We start from the raw sequence: 25,212 nt of genomic DNA, 5'->3' as shown, positions 1-25,212 counted from the left end.
TATCCCTTTTATTTTCACACACTCATCAACTGACTCCTTGAAGGGATAGGAGGGAAAGAAAATGAGAGGTGCATGTTCAGCTGCTATATGGAACAGAACTGGATAGGCTGTGGGACTGAAAGAGGGAGGGAGAGAGAGAGAGAAAGGGAAGTTACAGTGCTCTGTTATTACTCCCTACCATTCCCTTCTTGACCTGAAGACCTGAAAGGAGAGAGAGAGGGAGGGAGAGAGGGAGTGAGAGAGAGAGGGAGGGAGAGAGTAGAGCTTGAGATGGCTCTTGGCACCACTCGGTAGCAGACACCACAAGTGGACCACACAAGCCAGAGGGATATAAGTGGACACTTTACTCCTTTTTCTAGGATTACCTGGTGTGGTTATCAATTGCTTAAACCTGGGGACATCACAGAGGCAGGTAAGTCAACTTCTTTTCCATTTCAAACAATGAAGTAAAAAAAAAAAGAAAATCCATCTTCAATCTTCTCTCATTGTGTGGGAAACATCTTAAGGCAGCCATGTGGTTAACTGGCAGAGCAGAGCTTATCAGCTGTTTCACTTTCAAACTGAAATACATGAAGGTGCAAGTGCTGCTGCTGAGCTGTCATCAATTTTATAAAGTCAATAAAGAGCAGCGGTCGAGAAGGAATCCGCTCTCTCGGCTTCCTCTGAGCTGTGGTTAGAAGTGTTCTGCACCATATGAATGGAACAACTATTCCCCGCAGCATGTAATTAATTCAGCTCACTTTTTATCCATTCAAATAATATGGATTTCTACGTTTTGCATCAGGGAAGACAAGTAGGTTCTCTTAGCACTGATCATGGAGATAAAGCTTTGGCATTGTGATAGTGCGTGCAGAAAAAAGAAAGTCATGAATCAAACATGGCTCAATGAATTACATGTTATATTGCTGTATGAATAAGACCATTTAGTGTGAGGAATGTTGTGTGTGGGAAGAGAAGCCCACAGCTTCACCGGACAAACAGGGGATAGTAGTTCACGTAGTAATAAAAGAGAGCTTGAGAAATAAATCCAACATCTTTTATCAGGTCATATTATTCGCAGATGATTACACACTATCACTTAACACACACATGTGCAACCTTTGCCCACAACTTCTCCCACAGCTGCCAACTATGACACCTCTGCAGCAACACATAGTTCCAACTGTTGCACTGCAAACACCACTGCTTAACATTAAGAAGCTTGGGCCTTGATGAGCTGCAGCATGATGACATCTTTCATCTTGAATATTTATGGGTTGCAATGATGCCATGTATGAATTCCATTTCATCCCCATGAAGTCATCAGAGTAGACACATGGCTCCTGCTAGTCGCTGTTTGTGAAAGCTCACATCACCTCGTCTCAGTAAACCGAAAAGAAAACGTGACCTCAGCAAGGCAAGCTAGTGCAGGTCTGACTTATGCTACTGTCAAAGATCTTTTCACTCCAGTGTCCAGGGTCTCTGCACAAACCTCACCCTTCCTGCCTCCCACCCCCTTCAGCTAATGTGGCCTCTGTGCACTCACTGGTATCACCGCTGACTCAAGACAAAGAGAATGGAGATATTGCTCGTTAACATTTTTGTGCTTGTTCCAGCTGTACCAAAGCATAGCCTCTGTAGCTCTGCGCACACCCTGGAGAATCTGTGAAGTTCAATCAGCCAAATGGCCACTCGAGAAAGGCAAATTTGTGAATGTTGACTGGGCGGTTATCAGTCCCAGCTTGTAAATGAGTCAGTCTTACTGTAAATCAATAATACGGTGCTTGTTTAAACTGAAACCAAGCTGGATAAGCTTGGGTGTTTACCAAAGCAGCATTGATTTGAGATGCACTAAATGTGTCATTGGCTTACCTCATGACATTGCTATAGGTCTATGTCACTTGAGTTGTTGCTCATGCAGAAAGTGGAATATGTCAGCTGGGAGATGTGCACAGTGATAAATCCTTGATACGAGACTGTGAGAAAATTTAGACTCTTTGTTGCAGCTTTAAGCAATGCCAACCACTCAACTAGCACCATAGAATAGTATAAATGGGCAACATTGTATTTCCTTGTATCCTTAGCCCATGATCATGTCTTTAACCCCACTCCTTTCTCACTGCTATATGCATATGTGTTTCTGCCTGTGTGTGCATATGAGCTAACATCTTTTGAGCACATGTACATGAACAGAAACACAACATAGCAGGAGGTGGAGCTTGTGGCCGCCAGTAGTCAGTGTCTTCCATCTTCTCTATAGGTCTGGAGGGCCTCAACAACAGCTGTCACTGACACATGCACAGCTCCAGTCGTATAAGGGCCTCTGGTCTTGAATTCCAAAAATGCAGTTTAGACACATTTGGATGTTTCACAGAACAGTGGCACTTATATCTCATGTTCTCCTCGTTTAAAAATAAGTCCCTAAACTCCATAGCAACCCAAGACCTTCCCGTGAGCATTTGATATGTGGTGTGCAACATGGCAAAGCATACTGACTATAAACAGTAGAGCGGTTAATTGATTCCTGACATTTAATAATATTAGAACTGGTGAGGTCAGTCATTAAGTTGACATACTGTAGAAATATCCAGGCTGGTGCAAAAGTTTTAGGTTCATCTGTATTTTTCTTGTACCTATTCAACACATTCATTCTGCATTGCACCACTGCATCTTTCTCAGCAGGGAAACTTTTTTTTTTTTTAAAAGTCAAGAGACATTTAAGGTTTCAACAGAGGGGAAAAATGGATACCATATTTCCATCGTCTCTACCCACCCTAGAAGCTTCTGTCCTGTTCCATGTTTGATGAGGGGAAGTGACATAACAGTGACTCTCCCAGTGAACCGCAGTGTGATGACGACAGCCACCCAAAGACCTCATCTGCTCAGTGACGTTATTGATTTGGAGAAACTAAGTCAGCGTATAAATTTACTGAAAACACTAAGACGGGGATGACTGTGAATAATCCTCATTTAGCACCCAGGACTAAACGTCACACTGTAATTTCCCACCTCTCTCAGTGAGGCAGTTCTTCTCTTCCCCTTCATTTTATACTTGTTCCCCCTGCAACAATGCATTTTTTTCTCTGTGAAAGGTGAAGTAAACAAGAGACAATGACACAAAACAATATAATTGCTTGCATACAAAACTTAAATGGGTAGTGGTTTAGAGATTTGGAATAGTGTGGTTAACAAAGTATGACATTCACATTCCAGGCAATCCAGATTATGATGGTGAATGTTTACTAGAAGACTTACAGCTTGGTTTAAAGTGTAATTTTCTGGCCTCAAGGGGACAGAATAGGTCCAAGACAAGCTGACAAACATATTTCAAACTTAAAAATTGCATGTCACTTTGTGAAAAGTGGACTTAGACTGATACTTAATCCCCTTTTACCTCTGTTTTGGTCTCCACCACCAAAAAAACCTAAACAAAATCAAAAAAATCCGGGTCTTTAGTGGGTCTACCACTTTACAATTTATGTGTTATATTTTGTTTTAAAAAGCTGGAAATGGTTTAATGAGAGCAGTAACACTGAACAATACCCTCAGTCTATGTCCAGACGATAAGCCAGAACGAAAAGCTTGAAGAAACTAAAGCACAGTAAGGTCTCAATATTTTGTAATTAGATCATTTATGGCCGTATCCTATCAGCGACATTAACTCACATGCAATTATTTTTTCCAAAAAAATTGTTTCTTGGGGTTGTCACAGTACACAGGAGTCAAAGGAACTTCACTGACAATGTATCTTCTAATCTAGGAACTGTCAAATTGCTTGCATAATATTATATAAATACCACAAAAATAGACTGTTCAAAAGCAAATGTCCTCACAATTAAAACAATGCATTTTATTGACAAAAAAAACGTCATCACTGGCATCATCGTCAGAAAACTAATTAATTGTTTCAGACTATAGAAGAGCTCATCACAGCAAGAACATTTGCTCAGTGGAATGCAGATTTAGTTGGCATTCAGAGAAGAGATTTCAGACAAATGGCTGACCCCATGACACTGCAGCACATTTGAATCTGCTTTATCCATATGTTATCCTGCTGTTTCTATTCATAGAACCACCAGAACTTGATCTCTTCCTTCATCTCCATGCTGTAAAGATGATATCCAGCCATTCCTCCGGTCTAGGAAAATCTAGTGCTTGATTAGCTGCTTTACAGTTGCTCCCATTAGACTGAATAAAATACTGTTGCTATGGGAGTTGTTGTGAAAACTTAACACATTTAGCTCTTAAGAATTATTGATGTATTCATGTTTCCTAGTATGTACATTAAATTAATCATGATAGATGGAGGTGAGTCATGTTCCAGCAGCTGCATCAATCCACAGCGTTCAGGTCGTGTGACTGAACACAATATTCATCAAAGTCTCTCACATGTACACAGTGTTCATAATGTATGACCCAAATTAGAGTGTGTTTCAGCTTGTAAAGGTTTGCTTTTGCTCCTGTGGATTTATACACAAGTTCTTCAAAGACTGGAGTGAATATTTAACAAACCCTCAGCAGCTCAGCTATCATAAATGTCATATTTTATAAGTCACTGATTCAGGAACTACATGAGCTGTTTGCAAAGCAAAAGGATTGTGTATTTGCTCTAATAGCACGTACAGAAGTACCTACAGTACATTCCTCTTGGTTTGCCCATTAGTGAAACCTTAACTGCTGAAGCTAGAGTCAGGTCCAGTGAGAGGATCGGATTGATGTGACATCAGGAGAATACTACAAGATGACACCCACCACGTATGCTGACATTTTGCTCCAGCATGGCGTGCCAGCGTAAGTTACAGTTATTGTCACCATGAGGTATTAATAGAAGTCATCATTATAGTAAGAGAAGCTGTAAATTCTTGAGTTCTGTCCATTAAAACTCTGGGTCAGGTCAGTCCGATATGACTAGAAATCTGCTCTTGAAAAGTAGAATTTTAATAAATAAATCCATGTCAAAGTTGCTGTCTGAACTGTTAATTTATTCTGTTTACAGTGACTTCATTTTCCAAAACATGACTGTTATGTAAAATGTGACCCCAGAGGTCACTGGTCATCTAAGCTGAAGGGCGCTGTCCATCAAAACCCTGGAATAGGCTGCAGCTTTGTACCTTTGCATGCTCACAAAACATTCAATATCGAACGGATTGACTTGCAGCTTTGAATCTCATCCACAGCAACGGTTTTGATTGGAATTCCCGTGTCTTGGCGGGCTCGTGTGTTTTTCTTGTCAGGACGGAAGAGCTTTTCAAGCGTACCGCATTCTATCAGTGTCCTCTGGCCGAGCAAGTTGCCAAACGCTCGCATGCAAAGAACATTTCCCACTCCTTGTTTGGTCACATTGGGTTTGTGGTGTGAATATATCAAAACGCGCTGAATAAGACTCATCATTTTTACTAAAGCACGTTTTTACAGTACGTGCAGCCGCTCTTCTCATCCCTCTTCTCTGGCAAATGAAGTTGGCTGCATGCCAGACTTTTATCTACAGACCTGTCCCCTTCCTTACATTTTCTCTTTACATAAGCACCACAGGCAAGCACACTGTTCACCAGCAGATAGTATAGGCCTGGGCTATGGACACCTGACAGGATCATGCTGCCACTTTTAAGTTTACTAATACTAATCTTACAGCTCTGTAATTGGGATAACTGTACAGCTAACTATTATTTTTTCTGATAAATGAATCATTTATGAATGAAATGCAAAAATAAACAGTAACCAACAACACAAACCTCAAATGTATTCAATTTTAAATAACGTAAAATAACGTAAAACACAGAAATTATGCAAATCTTCACATTTGTCAGTTATATGTGCTAGTTTTGCTTGACTGAGAGCTGAAAAAATACTGATTAACAATAGTTGCTCATTAATATTCTGACGATTGACAAATCAACTCGCTGACCAGTTGTTTGAACGCTGTCATTAAGGACATAGTAAGTCTATCTGGCATACGTTGCAATGTGATGTCTGTTAAATATGTCTTGCTGGGGGTATATTTAATTTCAGACCATATATTAAACCTGTACATTGAACATCAGGGGTATCCACTGCTAGAATTTTATAGCCTCTTTTTCACTTTGGAATGGAGGCACGTGCTTTGGTGGTGTCTATAAATACTCATATATGTGACAGCTGGACTTGCCCAAACCTCGGGATAGATTTGGGACCCAACTTTAAATTTAGGCTCAGGCCTTGACTTGGGCCTTTCTGGGTGTTAGGTCCTTCTTTTGTATTAGATTGAGCTCTTGGATGCCACTCAATCAGTTGTGTTGATAGTTTAGATGCCTTGAATGTATGAGGGCATTGTGGCAGGTTGACATAGAGCTCACAGTTAAGGCGTATTGTCTGCCAGCTCTGTTTTACTTTCCATAAAGACAACTGGGAATGTTGCATGCCATACTGGAATTCAGGCCACGCGGCTCAGGAATCCCCATTTGTTTCTCTGGAGAATTCACTACAAGACTGCAATGACTAGTCAAGGTAGATCAAACAAGCAAGATTGTGTTCATGACAAAGACTTGTCATCAGAAGGTTTTGATGATAAACAGGCGTTGATAATAAGTCATGGCAAACTTCATCTGTCATCCACAGATCCTGTGAAATGGTAGTGATTATATTACTGGTTCCTAACTCCTTCAGCTCTCAAAGAAGTGTTTTGAGTGAAATGTTATCAGTCCATGTAAATTGGAAATGCTGGTCCATTTAATGAAATTTAAAACTAACAGAATATTTTTTTATAGAAATATTGGATCAAATGGCTATGCATAATGGCTCATTGTGGTAATATCAAATTTAATAAGCTGGATGCAATTAATAGTAAGGTAAATAGGCACTTGTATGCTAACTAATTTGCGACTTCAAAAATATTATAGGCAAGTTTAAATAAGCTCTTACATGTTGTGGAGCTTTGATATTTTAGTTTCATGGCCCATTTGCAAAGATGCAATCCCCACCAGAAGCTTAACATCGAGAAAAATATGTAAATTCAGAGCCGTATACAATATAAAATGGTTGGTGTGAACATGTCAAGGTTTTATTTATTTCAGCTTACCAACTTATATACATGCATCAGAAAAAATGAATTTTGCTAAAAATTCTGATCCTATGACATTATTAAAAAGCAACACATATAATACATTAAAATCATCTGTTTTCTTGATATGAATTGTCATAGTGCAATACTGAACACAAGCTGTAACTTTTTACAGTACTATCTCCCAGCTATAACTACAAACACGCTCTCCTGCTTGCTCTCCTGAACTGCAGTGACACTGCAAAATGAGACGAGCTGTTACAGTAGCTTCTCTGGATATCCATGGCATCAGCCCAGAAATTAAAAATAAACCAGCAAGTTCCTAACTGAGCGTCAACCATTTTGTCGCTGGTACTTAGGAACTCTGCCTGAGTCATTTACAGTACCGCACATGTTTCTGTGTTTCATCACTCTCATGCCCCGGTGGTGGCCGTTTTAATGCCCTCCACCTCTGGCTGGGCATCATTCGAACTCCGTGGCACCGCTTGAATGGTGGCATGAACACCGTAAGCACTTGCAGGCTGCTGTACTACAACATTAGACTCAATGATAGTGAGCCCGCAGCTGAAACTAATAGTTATGGACAGGAAAGAAGGCACTGCAATTAATCTCCAGTAGGGAACAAAATCTCCTTGGAGCCAACGTGCACTCACTGAACTCCCAAAACTAAGATAAAGTATGTACTTAATGTGTTGGTTTGTCAGATTTGTTTTCTTTGCTGTTTGAACTGAGAGATGCAGTCCCTGTTATCTTGCACCCTTCCCAGTCTAATGTATGGGTCTTTTTCCTGGAAACAGGTGGGATTCAAAGAGACTGGCTTCAAGCATCATTAGAATTCACTGCAGTCTTAACTCTGCTGACCACTATTAGGGAGGAAGATAAACATTTTTCGTGATGTGAACCGAATGCTTTAATAGACTTGCTTTCAAGCCACTTGAAATTGAGTTTAAGAAGTCTAATTCCTCTTTACTTTAATCCGGTTAGGCTGATTCAGATGGTCATGGATGTTCCACCTCTGGGATATGCATGTATGGACAGTTGAATGTACTTAAGAGAAAATTCTTGACACTTTGGCAAGCTTATTTAAAATGTCTCAATGCATGATTTGGAGGTCAGGGTGCTATGACATCACCAGGGTCCCTGCAGAGGGGATTTTGGGGGCTGGGGGTTTCTGTTTGTAATTAAAAAGAGCTGTTCATGTCATATCTGAAATCAGTCACAAAGAGTGTGCTTGCTTAGTGTCTCAAGCTGCATTTAGAGAGCTCCCACACATGCAGTGCAAAAAAACATAGGTTATGCAAGACACTCCTCATGAGCGGAAAACACACTGTTATCAAAAAGAACATTTATTGCTGTGATTTCAAACTACGAATACTCGCTCAGCTAATTTTAAAAAACAGTAATTTGGATCAAGGAGGAAAATAAATAACTAAAAAGGACAACAAACTGGTGTAAAGTTGATCTTCATGAAAATGTACTTTTACGTGATCTAGCGAGCACCAGCTTTAGACTGGCGGGAGATCATACTGCTCTCTGAAAACCATTCAGCTGATAAGATTAATGGAAAGGAGGACAACATCTTTCAAATTGGGCCCCTTATTCACACCCACTGCAGCACCTCTATCACCCCTTAGTATTGTCACCCTTTTGGGCCTCCAGGATCATCTGTAACATTTAACCCCCTGATGGCAGGCCTGATCAAAAGTAGTTATAGAGATTCAGATGTTTGCTAACAGTCATGGATAAATAGTTGAAAATAGGCTTTAGTCAGTAGATTTTGCTACCCTAGCAGATAGTATAAAGGTTATGATAGTCAAACGGTTACATTTCTAGCTAAAAGTTATGGATACACTGTTAAATTTGATTGCTAAAAGTAATAGTTCGCTAGAATGTAAGCAGTTCAAACTGTCAGCAAAAAGTTAGCCGTCAGCTGAAATGTTAAAATAGTAAAAGTAACACAAATTTCTAAACAGTTTACATAGTTCGCTACAAGTGTAGGTTAATAGATAGCTGAAAGTAATGAGTAAACAGCAGAAACTGGTCGCTAAAGGTATGTTTGAAAGAGGTATAGTTACTTTATAAACAGTTCAAATAGTTGGATAGAATATAACCAGCCGAAACTCTCAGTCAGCTAAATTTTTGAAGGAGTGAAAGTAACATAAATTTATGAACAGTTTAAATTGTTAGCTAAAAGTAAACTCTAATAGCTAGCTGAATTATAGGATTAAAATTAGCTGGAATTGGTTGCTCAAAGCATAATAGAAAGAGCTACAAATATTTAAAACACTTAAAATAGCTAGCATAAAGTCAATTTATAAACAGTTAAAATAGTTAAAAGGAGTTTATAAATAGAATAGTTCATTGGGAAAAACTAAAGTTGCATGTCTTTGGATGAGAGGAAGCCAGAACAACATACTGTTATTACCGGAAATGCTATTTATGGCAAACATGACGTGTTTGTCACTAATTGTGAACTTATTGGAAAATTACTAGAAGATTGGTAAACTGTGGTGGCACATGACCAGTGAACATGTTTGCCGGTCGTGGAGAACATCTCATTTTTGACTGAATATTGCTGAAGGTTTGCCGCTATATGGCCAACACTGACAAATTTGTGACAACATTTGTCAAATTAGTGTCTTTCTTGCAAATTCCCAACAAGTTTTCAGCAAATCTACCACAAAGATTTTGCTTTTGTAAGAGAAATAGTGAAATAAAATTCTCAATATTTAAAATGCCCAACTACTGCCAATACAAGTAATGTACAGCTTGTGACTTTATCATTTGTATGGAAGAATGATCAGCGTCCATCTCTATATAAGTTATAATATCATATATCAGCATCATTTGTACAGAAGACAAAAAAAGCAGATATAGTGCACTGTGTGCTGCAGTGAATCATACATGCACTAACTCCTCAATGTGTTTAAATAATCAGTGCTTCAACATAAGCATGCTACACCTCAACAGGATTTCTGTTGTTATAAAAGATTAATGTAGCAAAATTAATTTTACAACCTGTCGTCAATGGATTTATTTTCAGGATCTGGATAAAACGTTTGAGTCAGACTTTTAGCGTCAAGAGAGAACGCTTGAGCACCCATGAGTGCCACAAATGTGCTTCCAGACCATCAACACTCAGCATGACACATAAAACCTTAGTGAGTGAATAGGACGTATCAGGAATGCACACCCCCCCACAAAACACAAACACACACAGTGCTGGGTAATTATGGATATTTATTTCCACATTAGGAATGTTAACATAGGACGGTATCATCCAGTTATGCGTGCAGTATGTTTGCATTTGCTCGTCACTGGAAGAAAGTGGGTCAGTACGGCGGTGAATATGGAGTTACGATAGGAAAGGTAGGCGAGGCCAAAGTCATAAAGCTCACTATGAATTGTGATCATGCATTTACACAATGTGGAGTATGACACTAGACATATTCACAGGAATCCTTTAAACTACAATAGTTAAAATGGGAATCCCCCATCAGCACAAACTCTGCAATAAAAAAGGCACATGAATAATACTAAAAAAATCATCATTTCTTTTGTCCTTGGTCCAGGTAAGATGAGGTCCAAAAGCAGCGGGGTGGAGAGCCCAGCCAATGGGGTGCTTGGGGTTCCCCAGGCCGACCATGACATCAGCCAAGACCAGGAAGTGGGTCTGCCTGTAAAAAGCCTGAAGGCCAAGGTTCAGCAGAAGGAAGGTGAGGATCAGGTGGAGGTTGAAGTCATCTCTGACAAAGAGAAACTACTGCTGGAATCCACTGAAGCTGGAGAAAAAAGAGGAGACATCATGGATATGTCCAAAGAGGATCTGCTGAAACTACTGGGAATCATGGAGGGGGAAGTTCAAGTGGGTCCCCATTTTATATCTGACCTTTGACCTGAATAAACATGGAACCAGTTTGAATGGAAAGTGCCTTTACTTGCTTTGGAATGAGTTACACAACAATTTTTGCACAATAGCTCTATCTTGTGGTTGAAAATGGCAACATACCAGAGAAAACAGGCTCATGTGCCTTGTGTTTTCCAAGTGACTACTTTTGAGAAATCTGGAATGTAGCATGATCATCCATCAAACAAAAGCTAGTGGGATTTAAACACCCCAAAATGATGTTTTATATCCAGATATCTCAGAAAAAAATTTACATCACATGTGAAGCCATTTTAATGCATTATTTCTCACATTTGCATGTTACTCTTCCTCCTCAAGCCGTAACTTGCTGTATTATAGTGTGTATCTGTGTGACTTTAGGCCAGAGAAGATGTTATCTGCATGCTGAAGTCCAAACAGACCCTCCCAGAAGCCCTTGAGTCAAGATATGGCTCTGCAGTCCCTGGCTCAGCTCTTCAGGCCCTACAGAGGGACGACTTCATGACTGGCACAAAGCCCAACAGTCACAGCGTCTACCAAAAACCCATGGTGGAGGTCAGTGGGCAACTGTCAGTCACAGCATTGTCTGTGTTGCCAGCAGTGTTTTTAACAAAATGCTTCTTTGAGTAAGTCAGACCCTTAGGGATGATGAAGATTTAATGTTTTATGAACAGGTTTACTGGCCTTGATACCTCCTAAACTCTAAATCTAGAAACAAATCACAAGACAAACATTATTAAAAAAGATGTTTTTGTCACCTTTTGTGTGTTTTATGTTCCTGATTCTTCCATGTGTTTGTGTTTCTGCTCTTTCTCAGCTGGAGCGTCTGCAGGAGAAACACAAAGAAACGTACCGGCGGATGCTGGGCCAGTTACTGCTCGCTGAAAAGTGCCACCGTCGTACCGTCCACGAGCTGGACACGGAGAAACGCAAACATGTCGACTACATGAACAAGAGCGACGACTTCACCAACCTCCTGGAGCAGGAGAGAGAAAGGTGAGGATGAGGAAAAGGATGAACGACTGCTGAAAATGCTGCACAGCTGAGATAAAATTATGATTATGACCAAACGTATGATTACTTAAATGTGGCTGATTTAAAATATGTTATCATTTGGTAAGTGTGACTAATTTATGTACAAAAATGACAAAACTAAAACTTTCTGAAGAAATAACAGCTTTGAGCGTTCACTAAATATATGCACACAGTTCAGGCTAAATTCTTCAAGCTCTGTGCTTCCACACATTCAATTTAAAATTTAATGCTACACTAATGTGTTCAGTCTTAGCTTTAATTAAGCAGGTTCATATAAAGAACTGTGCTAATTTATTTATTTGGTATTTATTTATTTAATAAGGATAGTGCACATTAATTAATATCTATTTAGCAATAGCAATAGATGTAAATATGCTGGATTATAGCAACAATGCTAATTTACATTTGCAGTCCTTAGGCAGATTAAAAAAAAAAACAAACAGAAAGAAACCATAACAGTGAAACACAGGACAAAAGGTCGCAGTTTGACAATTTTCGCCTTTTTCTTCCTTAAATATAAATGAATATCTATTTCATGAGCTGCACAGTGGCTTGATGATTAACACTTTCGCTTTGCAGCTAGAAGATCACTGGTTTGCGTCCTCACCTTTCCAGGATCTTTCTGCATGGAGTTTGAATGTTCTCCCTGTGCATGCATGGGTTTTCTCCAGGTTCTCCAGCTTCGTCCCACAGTCCAAAAACATGCTGAGGTTAAATGATAATTCTAAATTGTCCGTAGGCATGAATGTGAGTGTGATTGTTTGTCTGTAAATGCAGCCCTGTGATAGACTGGTGACCAGTCCAGGGCGTCCCCTGCCTTCACACTAAATCAGCTGCCATAGGCTCCAACCCCCTGCAACCCTAATGAGGATTAAGTGGTGTATAGATAATGGATGGATGGATCTATTTCATTCTAGCCAAAGGGGTTCACACGATGCTGATTATAGCCTGCCAGCTTCAGGTAAATCTCTCTGTATTTGACAACATAGTGGAGTTTGTCAGCTGGTTTCTGTAGCAACATTCCCACACTGGCAACAATGCAGCAACGATATGGTTGCCAGTGCTGAAGAGAGGAGCAACTGTAGAGACAGAAAAGGCAACAGTTACTAGGAGGATGGTAGAAAACATGGAGGAAAATCAGAGGAAGTTTTTATGCTGCAAATAACAAAGAAACGGATTGGCAGCGAGATGTACGTCACAAATCTGAAGGGTTTTTTATTCATGCTGCAGGATAAGTTTTAAAAAAGATGTAATGACTAATCTATTATTGAAGTCAAACGAAGTCATCATATTTCAAATTTTGTGGAAAATGTTCAGCTCACAGGCATCAGGAGATAGGCTCGGCCAATCGGGATATTCTGCCTCTTTAGCCAGAAAAGCTCCTTGGCTTGTTCTGCTGAATGATGACATGTCCTTTCATCCAGTGAGTTTTGATGCATTTGACGGATTCTGAGAACACACAGGGCTTCTGTATACTTCTACATCCATCCTTCCGTGAGAGGTGAAACCATTAATAAATGCCAGGCTGCCAGTTCTGGTGGCAGTGGTACCATGCTTGACAGATGAGATTTAGTACTTTGAGTCATGAGCTGTTCTTTCTTTCTCCACACTTGTAACTCTATCCATCATTTTGATACAGGCTGATGCTGATTTTAATTTCACCAGTCCACAGAACCTTGTTCCACAACTCTAATACACTGTCTATGGTTCTTGTATGAAGCCAGTCTTTCTGTTTTTGAGGTCTACAAGAGGCGAATCCTCTAAGATTCTGGTTCTTCAATATGGAAACATGTTTGTCTGCATCATGGAAAGGATTCCTGACTTGCTGTTCAGTCATCACAAGGCTTTTCTTCCCCAGGCAAATAATTTTCCGCTCATCCAAACTCTGAACTGTCGGTAAGCTGTGAGCCACATGTACGTAGCATTGAGAGACATGTCGTTGCCAACTGTCCAATTACTTTTAAATCCTTACTGTTGGTGCAAATTTAAACAGTATTTCCCTCATGCAGTTCTTTCAACACTGAGGTAAACCTACTAAAATTACTCAAGCACAGAGCCTGAACTACAGAAAAACATGTGTAACTGCTCAAATACTTGTCTTGACATGCATATGTCCACTAAAAGAGATATTTGCGTCCAGAGATTTTTTGTAACATGGATGGTTATGCAATAAATTAAGAAAGAAGCTTGTTTTTGTACTTACAGTACTGGTATGCATGGAAAGAAGATAAATTGCACCATATATTCTATATGTGAAGTCATTACAACTCTACTTATAATCCCATGTGTTTTGTGGATTCTGAATAAGCAGGCCAGACAGACTGTTGAGAGAAATGAAAGGAGGAACTGGTGATAGGGAAGTATTGGAAAGCACTACAGGAGGGGAAAAGTGGCAAGAGAGCGGAGGTAGATAGTGAAAACATGAATTACAGTGCTAATGCAGTTTATAAAACCAGCGCAGAACCTATTAAGCCTCAGAGGTGAGAGAATTCATGGAGAAAGCGCAACGGAGCAATGCACGACGTGAGAATGTGTGAAAGATGGCCTCATCAAGCTGGTGAGGCACGAGAGAGGGGAGAGGAGAGGAGAGGAGAGGAGAGGGAGGTGTTGCTTACTGAAGTGATAACCCTGAATACCGACAGGGAGAGGCAGGGTGAGAGGGAGAGGGGTGAGGCAGGGTGGAAATTGTGGGTGAGGAAGGGGTCATGCTATTTACTGTGGGAATGAGAGAGGTCAGGTGTAGAGAGCGGGGAGACATGAGCAGTGGGTGGAGGAACAGAAGGAAAGACAAGTGGAGGAATAAAGAGCATTTCAGAGGAACAATGACATCATCTGTGAGATGAAGTCATCACTGAGGTTGCGACCTGGCTTCTCGGTCAACAGGAGACAAGGGATGAGGGGTGAGGTGGAGAAACAACATCAGTGGGGGATGGTTACAACATGTGAGTGCCGAGGGCCTCACAGAGATCACACAAGCTTGCTTGTGAGAGTGTAGATGTGCCCTGAATGCGTATGAGAAAGGAGGTCCTACTAATTAAAGCACTCACAGATAAGAGTTTAATTGGCTGCTACTTGCTGCGGAATGTATTCTCTACAATACCCACAACACATTGCTGTCCGTTCACACACAATAACTCTGACAGATGGGGATATTGTGTGCATTAATTGCACTAATGTAAGTTAAATTGTGGCTCGCCAAGCGTATCTTCATTCATAGTTTGCCAAACAGCATTTGTAATAGTACACTGTATACACAGAGAGAGGACGTAGTCAATCATCTGTAGAACAGACTAGAGAGCAGTTATATGCTACATTTCATGAACTGTCAAACAGTTCATTTGCAGCACACTAGCTCTCTTCCTCAAGACTTTACTGCAGGACACAGGAGACTATGGAGGATAAATCACTTTCATGTCAGCTGAGCTGCCATCGCACACACAAGAAATGGTTGGGAAATGAGCCGCAGACTTCAACTTAGTGTGACAGTTACTCCTCAGGCTGCTTTCAAGAGGATAGCACACGTTACAATTAAATTAGCTAAAAGCCAAATTAGCTGGGGGAATATTTCAGATGAAACTTTTTGTAAAATGCATGCAAAATACTCAATTTGACAGATGTGAGCTTGAACAAGCACTATCTTCTGAGTTTGACTGTATTAATGTAATTCCAAAACACATCTAACCTGAGGCTAAATGTGTGCATGAATGAGTACAGACATAGAACAGAGATAAAACCACAAGAAGAAAGTCAAGTTTAAGTTTTCCTTTTGATGTGCAGTGAAATTTGTGCATTCTATTATGTTAAGAAAATGAGTCGTGACAGCACAGGTGAGCCTTCATGTAGTAGTAAATGGAAACAACACTAAGACTCAAGTATAAACACAAGATGAGGGTGATGGAACTGTCTTTAGTTTTTCAAGTATTTTGTTAAAAGTAAAAGTATTGCACAAATTGTGGTTGTGACCTGATAATGTAGTTGATTTGTCAGTGAATCACTAAAGGTAATAGCCAAGATTTCATTGCCATTTTCCATCTAAAATGCCAAATTAATGGCGGCACTAGAAGAAATGTCAGAGGATCCATATGGTCATAGGATCCAACCTATGTGGACAATGAATGTGTTTTAAAAATCCATGCCAATCCATGTGATATATTTCTTTCTGGGCCAAAGTGGTGGACTGACTGACCTAACCTCTTCATAGGCCGGCAGCTAATGCGGCAAACATTAAAGTATTGACTATATCATAATAAAAATCTTTGTAAAATCAAGCCGAGGCTCTAGTTTAAAGCATTTGTCACAAATCACAACTGACTACTTTACTTCTACTTGATCACTGGTTTGCACGCATGAAAGAGTTGACCTCCTTCTTATGCCAGGTGGTTTCCAGCAGGTTCCTTGGCTCATGCACAGGTCGGCCTCTGTCACCTCAAACAGTGAGTGAAGAGGATGAGCTCTACTAGATCTTACTCTTTTAGCACCCGTAGAGCCCAAAGTCTTATATCTGGGCCATAAAAGGAGGAAAAACGCAGGAGCGAAGAAACAGAATATAGCAGGGAAGCATCTAAACAGACATGCATGTTAACATTAATGATAACTGTTTCCATCGTTCAGACACCTCTACAGGGACCAGGCCAAGACCGCTATTTAAACCTGATACCTTTTTTTAAGGTTGCCGAGTGGCAGTATACTTGTTGTGCGGCATGTCTGTCACAGCAAATTCAGTGAAGTTGCTGTTGAGAATTCTAAAACATGTTCAGTAACATTAATGTCACTAGTTCATTGTTAAATTGTTGCTATTTACTATCTAATTCATAGTTTTCAGATCTCCCTGTGGCCCAGTAATGGCAAGTGTCTCCTATCCATAGAGCCCAAGTCTGTTCATTTCCAATCTACAACTGTGAAGCTGTTACTAGCTAAATTCAGGATGTTTTCTGAGGTGGAAATTTAAAAGAATAGCCTAGAGCTCAAAAGCTTAACATACTGTGAAAAGAACGATTTAGACACATGACATTAGCGCTAATACCCACACAAAAACAGACACAAATAGAACCTATCTTCCATGTCTGGCAGCACTTTGTTTTGACATCCACTCTCTCAGGTGAGATGGAGGCACGTCATCATCTCATCCCTGTCGATGTGATCTTCCTCCTGCCATCCGGGTGAAAGTGAGGACAGAAAAGTCAAAGGTCTTGTGCCAAACATCTGGAGGAATGCAGGCACAGAAAGATCACTCTCAGACATTAACACCCTCTCAGACTGCAGAGCAATTTATATGTCAAGAAGTTAACATTTTTAAGTGGCACCGTGGAATGTGTACAAACTGACGGATGAAACGGCTCCCACTCCTGAAGGGTGTTTCAAAGAGAGTAAAGTCACGCACATGAAGTGAAAATGCCAACCTGAAGTACACAATTATATATGAAATAAGTGTGGTTGCTTTCAAATAGTCTGATGTCCACTTTGCTTCTGTTTTCTCTCTTTTAACACCATGTCAGACTAATGTGCAGTACTGTACCTTATCACAGTGACTCTCTCGCTTAACACTTAAAGGTTACTAGCTTACTTTTTTTCTGTCAAGAGAGACCATTACTGTACAACATAGTGTTTTAACAGCTTTCTGGCAGTTCTTGTCTACTTCAATCCTCAGTCTCCTGACACTGAGGGGCTGCAGTACCTCTGAGCAAATTCCCCAGAAAACATGGGATAAAATGTTGTTACATAATGGAGAAAAAAAAGTTCTCTCGTGGATGTTGGCTTATGGTTCACAACTGTGTATCTGCTTAGGAAATACACACACATAGCAGCTGCTTCAAAAGTCGAGACCATTATTTTAAAAAGTGCATGTTTATGTGCAAGGTAATAGGAACACATCGGGGATTGTCACTTTCTTGTTAGTCTGCTTTGCTTTATTTACATCGGCAGCCTGCTTTCAATTATATTTGCATACTTATGACTTTGCATACTATAAACAGGCAGTCTGTTCATAGTTATTTCTTCCTTAGTAACAGTAAACTATAGTTCTTAGCGATTAGTGCCAAACAGCACTGACATCATGAGTGTGACCTTTGCAGGATAGTAATTTTAGAGTGCCAATTTCTAGGGTGTCAATGACATCTGACTGCGTAGCATTAATGAGTTGCACTCTGAGATCTGGAGGGCTCCTTCGGATACAGTAGCCAAATATACTAACCCCACTTGGCAAAAACAGCTGCTGGTAATATGAATCAATGTAGACGTTTTATATACAAACACTTAGACTTGCAGACGGCATTCATCTGCAGAGATGTGGGGCTGTGAAGCCATGGTTTGATGCATTATTGACTGTAGCTATACAAGTCCCAGGCAAGAGTCTGTTGTCGTATAGTTATTGTAATGGTTCTGTCCTCCCAGATCTTCTTCACCTCAAGGGAGCCATCTAGTTCATCCATATCTGGTTTCCTCATCATATGTAGACTTTGCAGGGAACCCCATTCAAGTTTAGTTTCCCGTCAAGTGGAACTACAGCAGGCTTTCTCTCCTGTCTCCTGTACCAGAGAGATTATGGCTTCTGGGCTACACAGACAATATCCTGTGCACTTTGGAAAGTAGAGATATAATTTAATTTGCACCAAACTTGCAATGGACCTGAGAAAATTCTTTGTAATGCCTTTGTAGAGTTTCTGAAAACAAACGCTAAATCAGGCTTATGTATGGTTGTCAAGTTTTATGAAAACATTAAAACTGAGTTTTACAAAACACTCCTTCTGTGGCAAGGGTCCCACCCCCTTCACAGTGTCCAAAGCAAAGCAGCACACACACTCTCATACACATTACTGCCTTACATGGATGAGGTGACATCACTCAGTAGAGGTCCGGTAGCGCTCCACTGTATTTATTCACCTTTCATTGTCCTGATAACATGCTTGGAATGTGACGCTGGAAGATATGTGGGAAAGGAGGCCCCTGCTGCTTCTTTTGCATTATCAATGGATTTAGGATGTTGAAAACAGGGTTTATGTGCAGCCTGTAGACCATCTATAGTAGGTAAGTTTTGAGTGCAGTTTGGTGTTAAGGTGTTGTGACTAGATATGACTTTGAATGGGGCTAGGTTTGAAGCTTTAAAGGTTGTTTAGAATGCACAGTCTTCCTTGCTATGTTGCTGCCTACTCTAATTTGGTTGATTTTGCAATGCAAAAGTGCTCAGGTTGAATATTGTATTAGAATGTGGCTGGGAGTGTACAGGGAGAAGATGCAGCTGCATTCAGTCTGCTTTGCATGTATTTTGTTGGATCTGGAGATGAGAATGGGCATGAGCAGCATAAAAAGAAGCTGAGAGAAAAGACGACCGCTTGGTGAGGGGGTGTTAGTAGAACTTAAACTGGCAGTTTGTGTTTAGTCCTCATCCCTTCAGCATGAATGAAAATAGCAGCAGTGATTGGGAGTTGTAGTGTGCATTTTTTGCCAGTTTTCCTCTTAGCTGTTTTCAGTATAATGTTGCATGTATCATATGTGTGTTATGTGAAAAACATATTGTGTTTGGTAACCAGTTGTTTTATCTGTGCTTTTCCCAAATAGTTAGACATGCGTTCCCGTGTTGAACAGACGTTAAGGAGATAAATATTTGATTGTTTTGTTATGTCAAGAAAAATAAAATGTACTGGGGGTATTTAATTTGTCCCTTACATAAGGAAAATTCAACATGCAAACAAACCATTACTTTATAATGTGCCTCTGTAGGATTACCACTGATGATAATTTAAAGCGATTAAGCAGTGTATCCTTGAATTCATTTACTTACATTTCCTTGACAAAAACGCAGACATAAAGCTTAACCAGTGAAACACCAAAAGTAATACCCTGCCTTTGTTTGTTCCCTCACATTTTTAGACTGAAGAGGTTGCTTGAGAACGAGAAAGCCTACCAGGTGAGAAAGGAGAACGAGCACTCCAAACGTCTGGCCAAAGTGCGAGAGGAGCTGGTCAAACTGAAGTCCTTTGCTCTGATGCTGGTCAACGAGCGTCAGCAGCACCTGGAGCAAATGGATCAACAGAGCCAGAGGGTCCAAGATCTCAGTCAGCAGCTTCAGCAGCGAGAGCAGGCTCTGAGCGAAGCCAGGGAGCGCGCTCATGAGGATGGCCACAGGGTGCTGAGCCTGGAGGCTGAGCTCAAAGAGAAATCTGGCAAGCTCACCCAACAACACGAAGAGATGAGTGCCAAGCTGGCCAGTCAGGAACTCCACAACCGTCAAGTTAGTGCCAAACTTTTGGGGCTTACACATAAAGTGGAGGAGCTAGAGGAAAGCAACAGGACCTTGAAGAAGTCTGAGGAGGAACTGCAGGAGCTCAGGGAGAAGATCAGTAAAGGGGAGTGTGGCAACTCCAATCTGATTGCTGAGTTGGAGAACTTGCGGAAGCGGGTGCTGGAGATGGAGGGAAAGGATGAGGAGATTACCAAGACCGAAAATCAGTGTAAGGAGCTCAGGAAGAGGCTACAGGAGGAGGACAGTAGGAGTAAAGACCTCAGGCTGGAAGTGGAGAAGCTCCAGAAAAGAATGATGGAGTTAGAAAAACTTGAGGCTGCCTTCAGCATTAGCAAATCTGAGTGTGCACAGTTACACAATGCTCTAGAGAGAGAGAAGGGCCTGACCAAAGAGCTTTCAGACGAAGTTGTGACTCTCAAGATCCGCATGAAAGAACTCGAGTCTTCTGAACTGAAGTTGGAAAAGTCTGAGCTGAGCCTTAAGGATGACCTCAGTAAGCTTAAGTCACTGACGGTTGCGTTGATGGATGAACGAAAGATCCTGATGGAAACTGTCAAGTCAGATGAGAAGAAAAAGGATGATTTGAGCAAGCTGGTCAAAGTTGAGCAAGGCAAGGTTATGGAGGTGACTGAGAAACTGATAGAAGAAAGCAAAAAACTCCTGAAATTCAAGTCAGAGATGGAAACCAAAGTGGAGATTTTAACCATTGAAAAGGGAGAGCTCAGCACAAAGCTAGCTTATGAAACTGATAAAACTAAGGATCTTAATTTAAAGGTCAGCCACATGAAAAAGAGGTTAGATGGGTTTGAACAAGCAGAAAAGCTATCTGTGAAGAGTTCACCAAAATGTGAACTGGGAAAAATGTCTGACCCCATCAGACGAGATGACAACAAAGTTAAGGAACTGACATTTGAAATTGAGCGCCTGAAAAACCGTCTCAGACAACTGGAGGTGGTTGAAGGAGATTTGATCAAGACAGGGGATCAGTATGATATGTTGGAGAAAAGATTTATGACTGAACAGGACAAAGCCAACATTCTTTCCCAGCAGGTGGAGGAAATGAGAAATCAGATAGCACGGAACAAAGCAATTGAGAAAGGAGAGGAGGAAAGCCAGGAGGAAGACCTCAGACAACGATGCAAGAGAGAGGAGACTAAAACTAGGGAACTGCAGGCCGATGTGGTGGCCCTCAAGGAAAAGATCCATGAACTGATGCATAAAGAAGACCAGCTGTCTCAGCTTCAAGTGGACTACTCTGTCCTACAGCAGAGGTTCTTGGAAGAAGAGGAGAAAGCCAAGAACATGGGCACTGAAGTGTTCCATCTCACCAAAGAACTGGAGATAGCAAAACGTCATAGTCGGGCTCTACGGCCCAGCTTAAATGGGAGGAGGATAGTGGATGTAGCTGTGACATCCACTGGAGTACAGACAGAGGCATCATCCACTGGGCCAGCAGAGGAAGATACTCCAGCTGTGTTTATCAGGAAGTCTGTCCAAGAAGAAAATCACATTATGAACAACATCAGACAGAAATGCCTGAAAAAGCCCACAGAAAAAAGTAATGCTGTTGAGCGTTGCCCTTCATCTAGCAGCGACTTAGGTATCAAGAAATCCTGGATTCCCTGGATGAGGAAAAAGGACAACACCCCTCAAGAGACCAACCTGGAAAAGCCCCTGCACATCAATGGAAATCACTTGCCCTCTGAACTGACTCTGCCCCAAAAGCAAGGGCAGCCTTTACACATCCGAGTGACACCAGACCACCAAAACAACATGGCCACTCTTGAAATCAGCAGCCCCACTACTGAAGACGTTTTCTCTAGCTCAGCTCCCCTTAGCCCCAACCCATCTCAACCTAAATCCAGAATCACAATCATTCCTACCTACTCTGCTCCAACCCAGCGGAGGAAGTCCCCCGCTGGACCTCAAGGCCCAGAAAGGGCCAAATCTCCAGTCACCATCACAACTATATCTAGAGCCAAGTCTCCAGAAAGCAGCCGAGCCTCCTCGACCAACTCAGGAAGACCCTTATCCCCTGTCTCTATTATGACAGTGAGCACCGCTGTAGTGCCTGAAGCCTCCACCTCCCCGGAGCCCCAGGAGATGACCATGGGCCGAGCTGTTTTTAAGGTTACCCCCGAGAAGCAGATGGTTCCAATGTCTGTGCGAAAGGGCTACAACAACACCAGCATTATCACCACCACTGAAGACAACAAGATCCATATTCACTTAGGCAACAGCGCCGCCCCAAAGATGGTTGTCAGGCCGGTGTCTGCTGGAACGGAGAGCAAAGAAATGACCTTATCAACCGGGACAGTGTTGCGCTCACCCCGCCAAATCACCACCACTGCTACCAGGACCACACAGAGTAAAGTGATGAGCAGCATTACAATTTCTCCTGTTACATCTACCACTTCCAGACCCACACAAAGCACGGTAAGTTTTTTTTTTGAAAGTCCGTTTCATTCAGCTTTGGATTAGTTTCCCCATTTGGATTTCTTCCATCAACACCGCTACTTCAATGGAATTTCATCTGTGACACTTTATTTCCCAGGCATATCCTGCTATTTCTTGAAGTCTTTTTCTTACTTTCTTGATTCTTTTAAGTTAAAAAAAAAATCATTCACGGGATTACTCAAGGCAACTGTGGTTCCATATTTATATTACGAATTTGATGTTTCAAAAAGGTAAAATAAGCTTATTATCAGCTTCCTTTCACACTGCCAGAAATGAGAGATGAAGCAACACTGTGTTGGTGTTTCTGTGGATCTCATAATATGCTCTTTGTGGATCAGATGGGTAGCGTGACAGAAACGGTGCTTTGGCCAGGCATCCAAACAGCAGAGCTAATGATGTGGCATTTTGCCACCCCGCTACAGTTCTGCTGTAATTTATAGTTGTTACACTGTGTTTACATTCACAAACAGCCATACAGGGCTCAGTGCCCTCTGGCTGACACAAAACAGCCTTGCACCAGTAACAGCACACTGAAACCTGGCCTGAAAAAGTGCTCACCCACTGAGGTTGAAGTGAAAGAATGAATAAATATTTACATTTTTTTAGTCACAGAGGTCCTATAGCACATATGATCGGTTACATTGTTTAGAAATTCAGAATTCCTTTTTCTCCTGTAATGGACTTTGCCGCTTTTTCATTATTTACTTTTTATGGTGCTTGTCCGTCTCTATTCTCCTGCCTGAGAAACTGTACTCTCTCTCTCTATTGTCAAACAGACTGGGCACGATGCCCAGCCACCTCGCACAGGGGTGACCCGCATCCCGATGTCCAAGAGCCTGAAGACGGGAAAGACTGTGCTGGGATCCCTGGGAATCTCGAGCGGAATGAAGCTGGAATCACGAGCTGAGAGTCACTCTATGAGGATAGAAGTTAAGAAGTCCACTGTGAGCAGCAATACTTCACAAAATGGAGGAAAAGCCTGATTGACACAACATATCTATATGGTGCTTCATTAAGAGCAATATGAAAAACTCTGATATCTCTATACAGATCAACTAGACATTACAGGGCACAGCAGCATTTGTTTTTGTAATTAAATAAGCCATTAATTTTTACTTTTTGTAAAGTATTTTCTATGTGTCTGTGTCATATGCATTTCTGCCATTTATATAGGCACATATCTATTGTTTTTACAGTGTGTATTGTGATTGGCATTTGGGTTAAATACTATATGAGACTGTGCTGCTACTAACAGTTTCTTGCTTTGAGTGGTTGTGTCACATATAAAGAGTTTGTTGAGATGTTTTACATGGATACATTATAGGTCAAAATACTTGTTTTTGTGTAAATTAGGTGTATTTTTTTCTGTAAAGGATTTGTACTTAAAATAATTTTAAATAAATGTGATATCAGAGGGCCGTGTGTAATGTATGTAGTGTATGTAAAAAGGTGAAAAACAGAGAGACAATTGTTTTCATCTTCTAAACAAGGCCAGTCCTACTGCATGTGACTATTTTATCCAACTTGACATACAGCAAGTTACACTTTTATGATATTTAGTCCTCTTTGGTACTTCTAGGGAGGGCTTACAAATACAATATACTCTGGAAAATACAGTAATGTTCTCGTGGAATTGGTAAATGTGAGTGCAAGTTTGTTCACTTTGTAAAATTTCTTGAAAAAAAAAAACTCATTGTGCTTATTTAAACTCTTCAAATCTGCTGCAAACTTCCATCTAATTTGCAAGATAAAGTAACTATAATATTTATATACAAAGGCAAGCTATTAGCAATTTAAATTTAAACTGAGCCAGTCTGATTTTTAGGGCTCATGATCAAAGTACTTTCCAGAAATGTAAAGTAAAATTAAGGAAAACAAATGAATAACGAATTGACAAACTATTTTGTCATATCAGTTTCTCAACATGTATTTATTATGTGATTCTTTACTATGGTTAAATGACGTTTTCCTGGAGTATTAGGCATACAGACAAATTTCCTCATATTTATTTAAGAATTTATCATTAACAATATATAGGCCTAAGCTTAAGAGCACAATCTTAGTTTTTCTACATTGAAAGCGTGTCTGCTATACTGCTGAATAAAGACAACTGTATTAACAAAAGAGGTAAGCTTTTATCTTTTCAGGGAAATTACTCTGAATCAGTTAAAGGTTAAACAGCAGCCCACTCAAAAGGCTTGCTTCTAATATGATTAAATCATCTCAAAGTAGAAAACAGAACCATGGGTTACATGTTAGAGTTAGTAGACTATAAATCCTCTCAAAATTACAGTGGATCATCTGGTATTAACATTAATTTCTTTTGGGGGCTGTCGTGGGCTCATCAGTAAAGCCTGGTATCATACAACTCTTAAGACTGCAATGAATCTGTTGACGTAAAACGTTTTGTAGGAGTTTGCTGTGAAGGGGGTGAAATGCTGTTCCAAAACTGAGTGTAATCTCTGCAATATCTCAATGTAACCTTCTGTAAGGGGACAGGCGGGCCTCACAGAGTCTCAGCTATTTCTTTGGACACAAAATTTTATCTCTCAAGCAATTTATACCACCATTTTTATATAT

General features: G+C 40.7%; 1 protein-coding gene across 1 annotated transcript; it reads left to right on the top strand.

Annotated features, from left to right (window-relative positions):
* The first annotated feature begins 205 nt into the window (after window positions 1-205).
* LOC111569644 (filamin-A-interacting protein 1-like) lies at window positions 206-24,048 on the top strand. The gene is made up of 6 exons (XM_023271899.3): window positions 206-412; window positions 10,588-10,880; window positions 11,283-11,456; window positions 11,719-11,897; window positions 19,803-22,611; window positions 23,409-24,048. Exons 2-6 carry the CDS (start codon window positions 10,593-10,595, stop codon window positions 23,613-23,615), a joined length of 3,657 nt encoding a protein of 1,218 aa, XP_023127667.2. The 5' UTR covers window positions 206-412; window positions 10,588-10,592; the 3' UTR covers window positions 23,616-24,048.
* Window positions 24,049-25,212: the final 1,164 nt, after the last annotated feature.

This window comes from Amphiprion ocellaris, chromosome 20, assembly GCF_022539595.1.
Source record: "Amphiprion ocellaris isolate individual 3 ecotype Okinawa chromosome 20, ASM2253959v1, whole genome shotgun sequence".
Lineage (NCBI taxonomy): Eukaryota > Metazoa > Chordata > Actinopteri > Pomacentridae > Amphiprion > Amphiprion ocellaris.
Note: the sequence above shows the minus strand (reverse complement) of the source record. Positions and strands in the feature narration are given on the sequence as shown.

What these genes read in the sequence shown, in the direction of transcription:
- LOC111569644 (XM_023271899.3), top strand. Translation starts at nt 10,593, where the DNA reads ATGAGGTCCAAAAGCAGCGGGGTGGAGAGCCCAGCCAATGGGGTGCTT. An exon ending in CTGGAGCAGGAGAGAGAAAG is followed by an intron (nt 11,898 to 19,802) that starts GTGAGGATGAGG and finishes TCACATTTTTAG; the next exon opens with ACTGAAGAGGTTGCTTGAGA. An exon ending in CCAGACCCACACAAAGCACG is followed by an intron (nt 22,612 to 23,408) that starts GTAAGTTTTTTT and finishes ATTGTCAAACAG; the next exon opens with ACTGGGCACGATGCCCAGCC.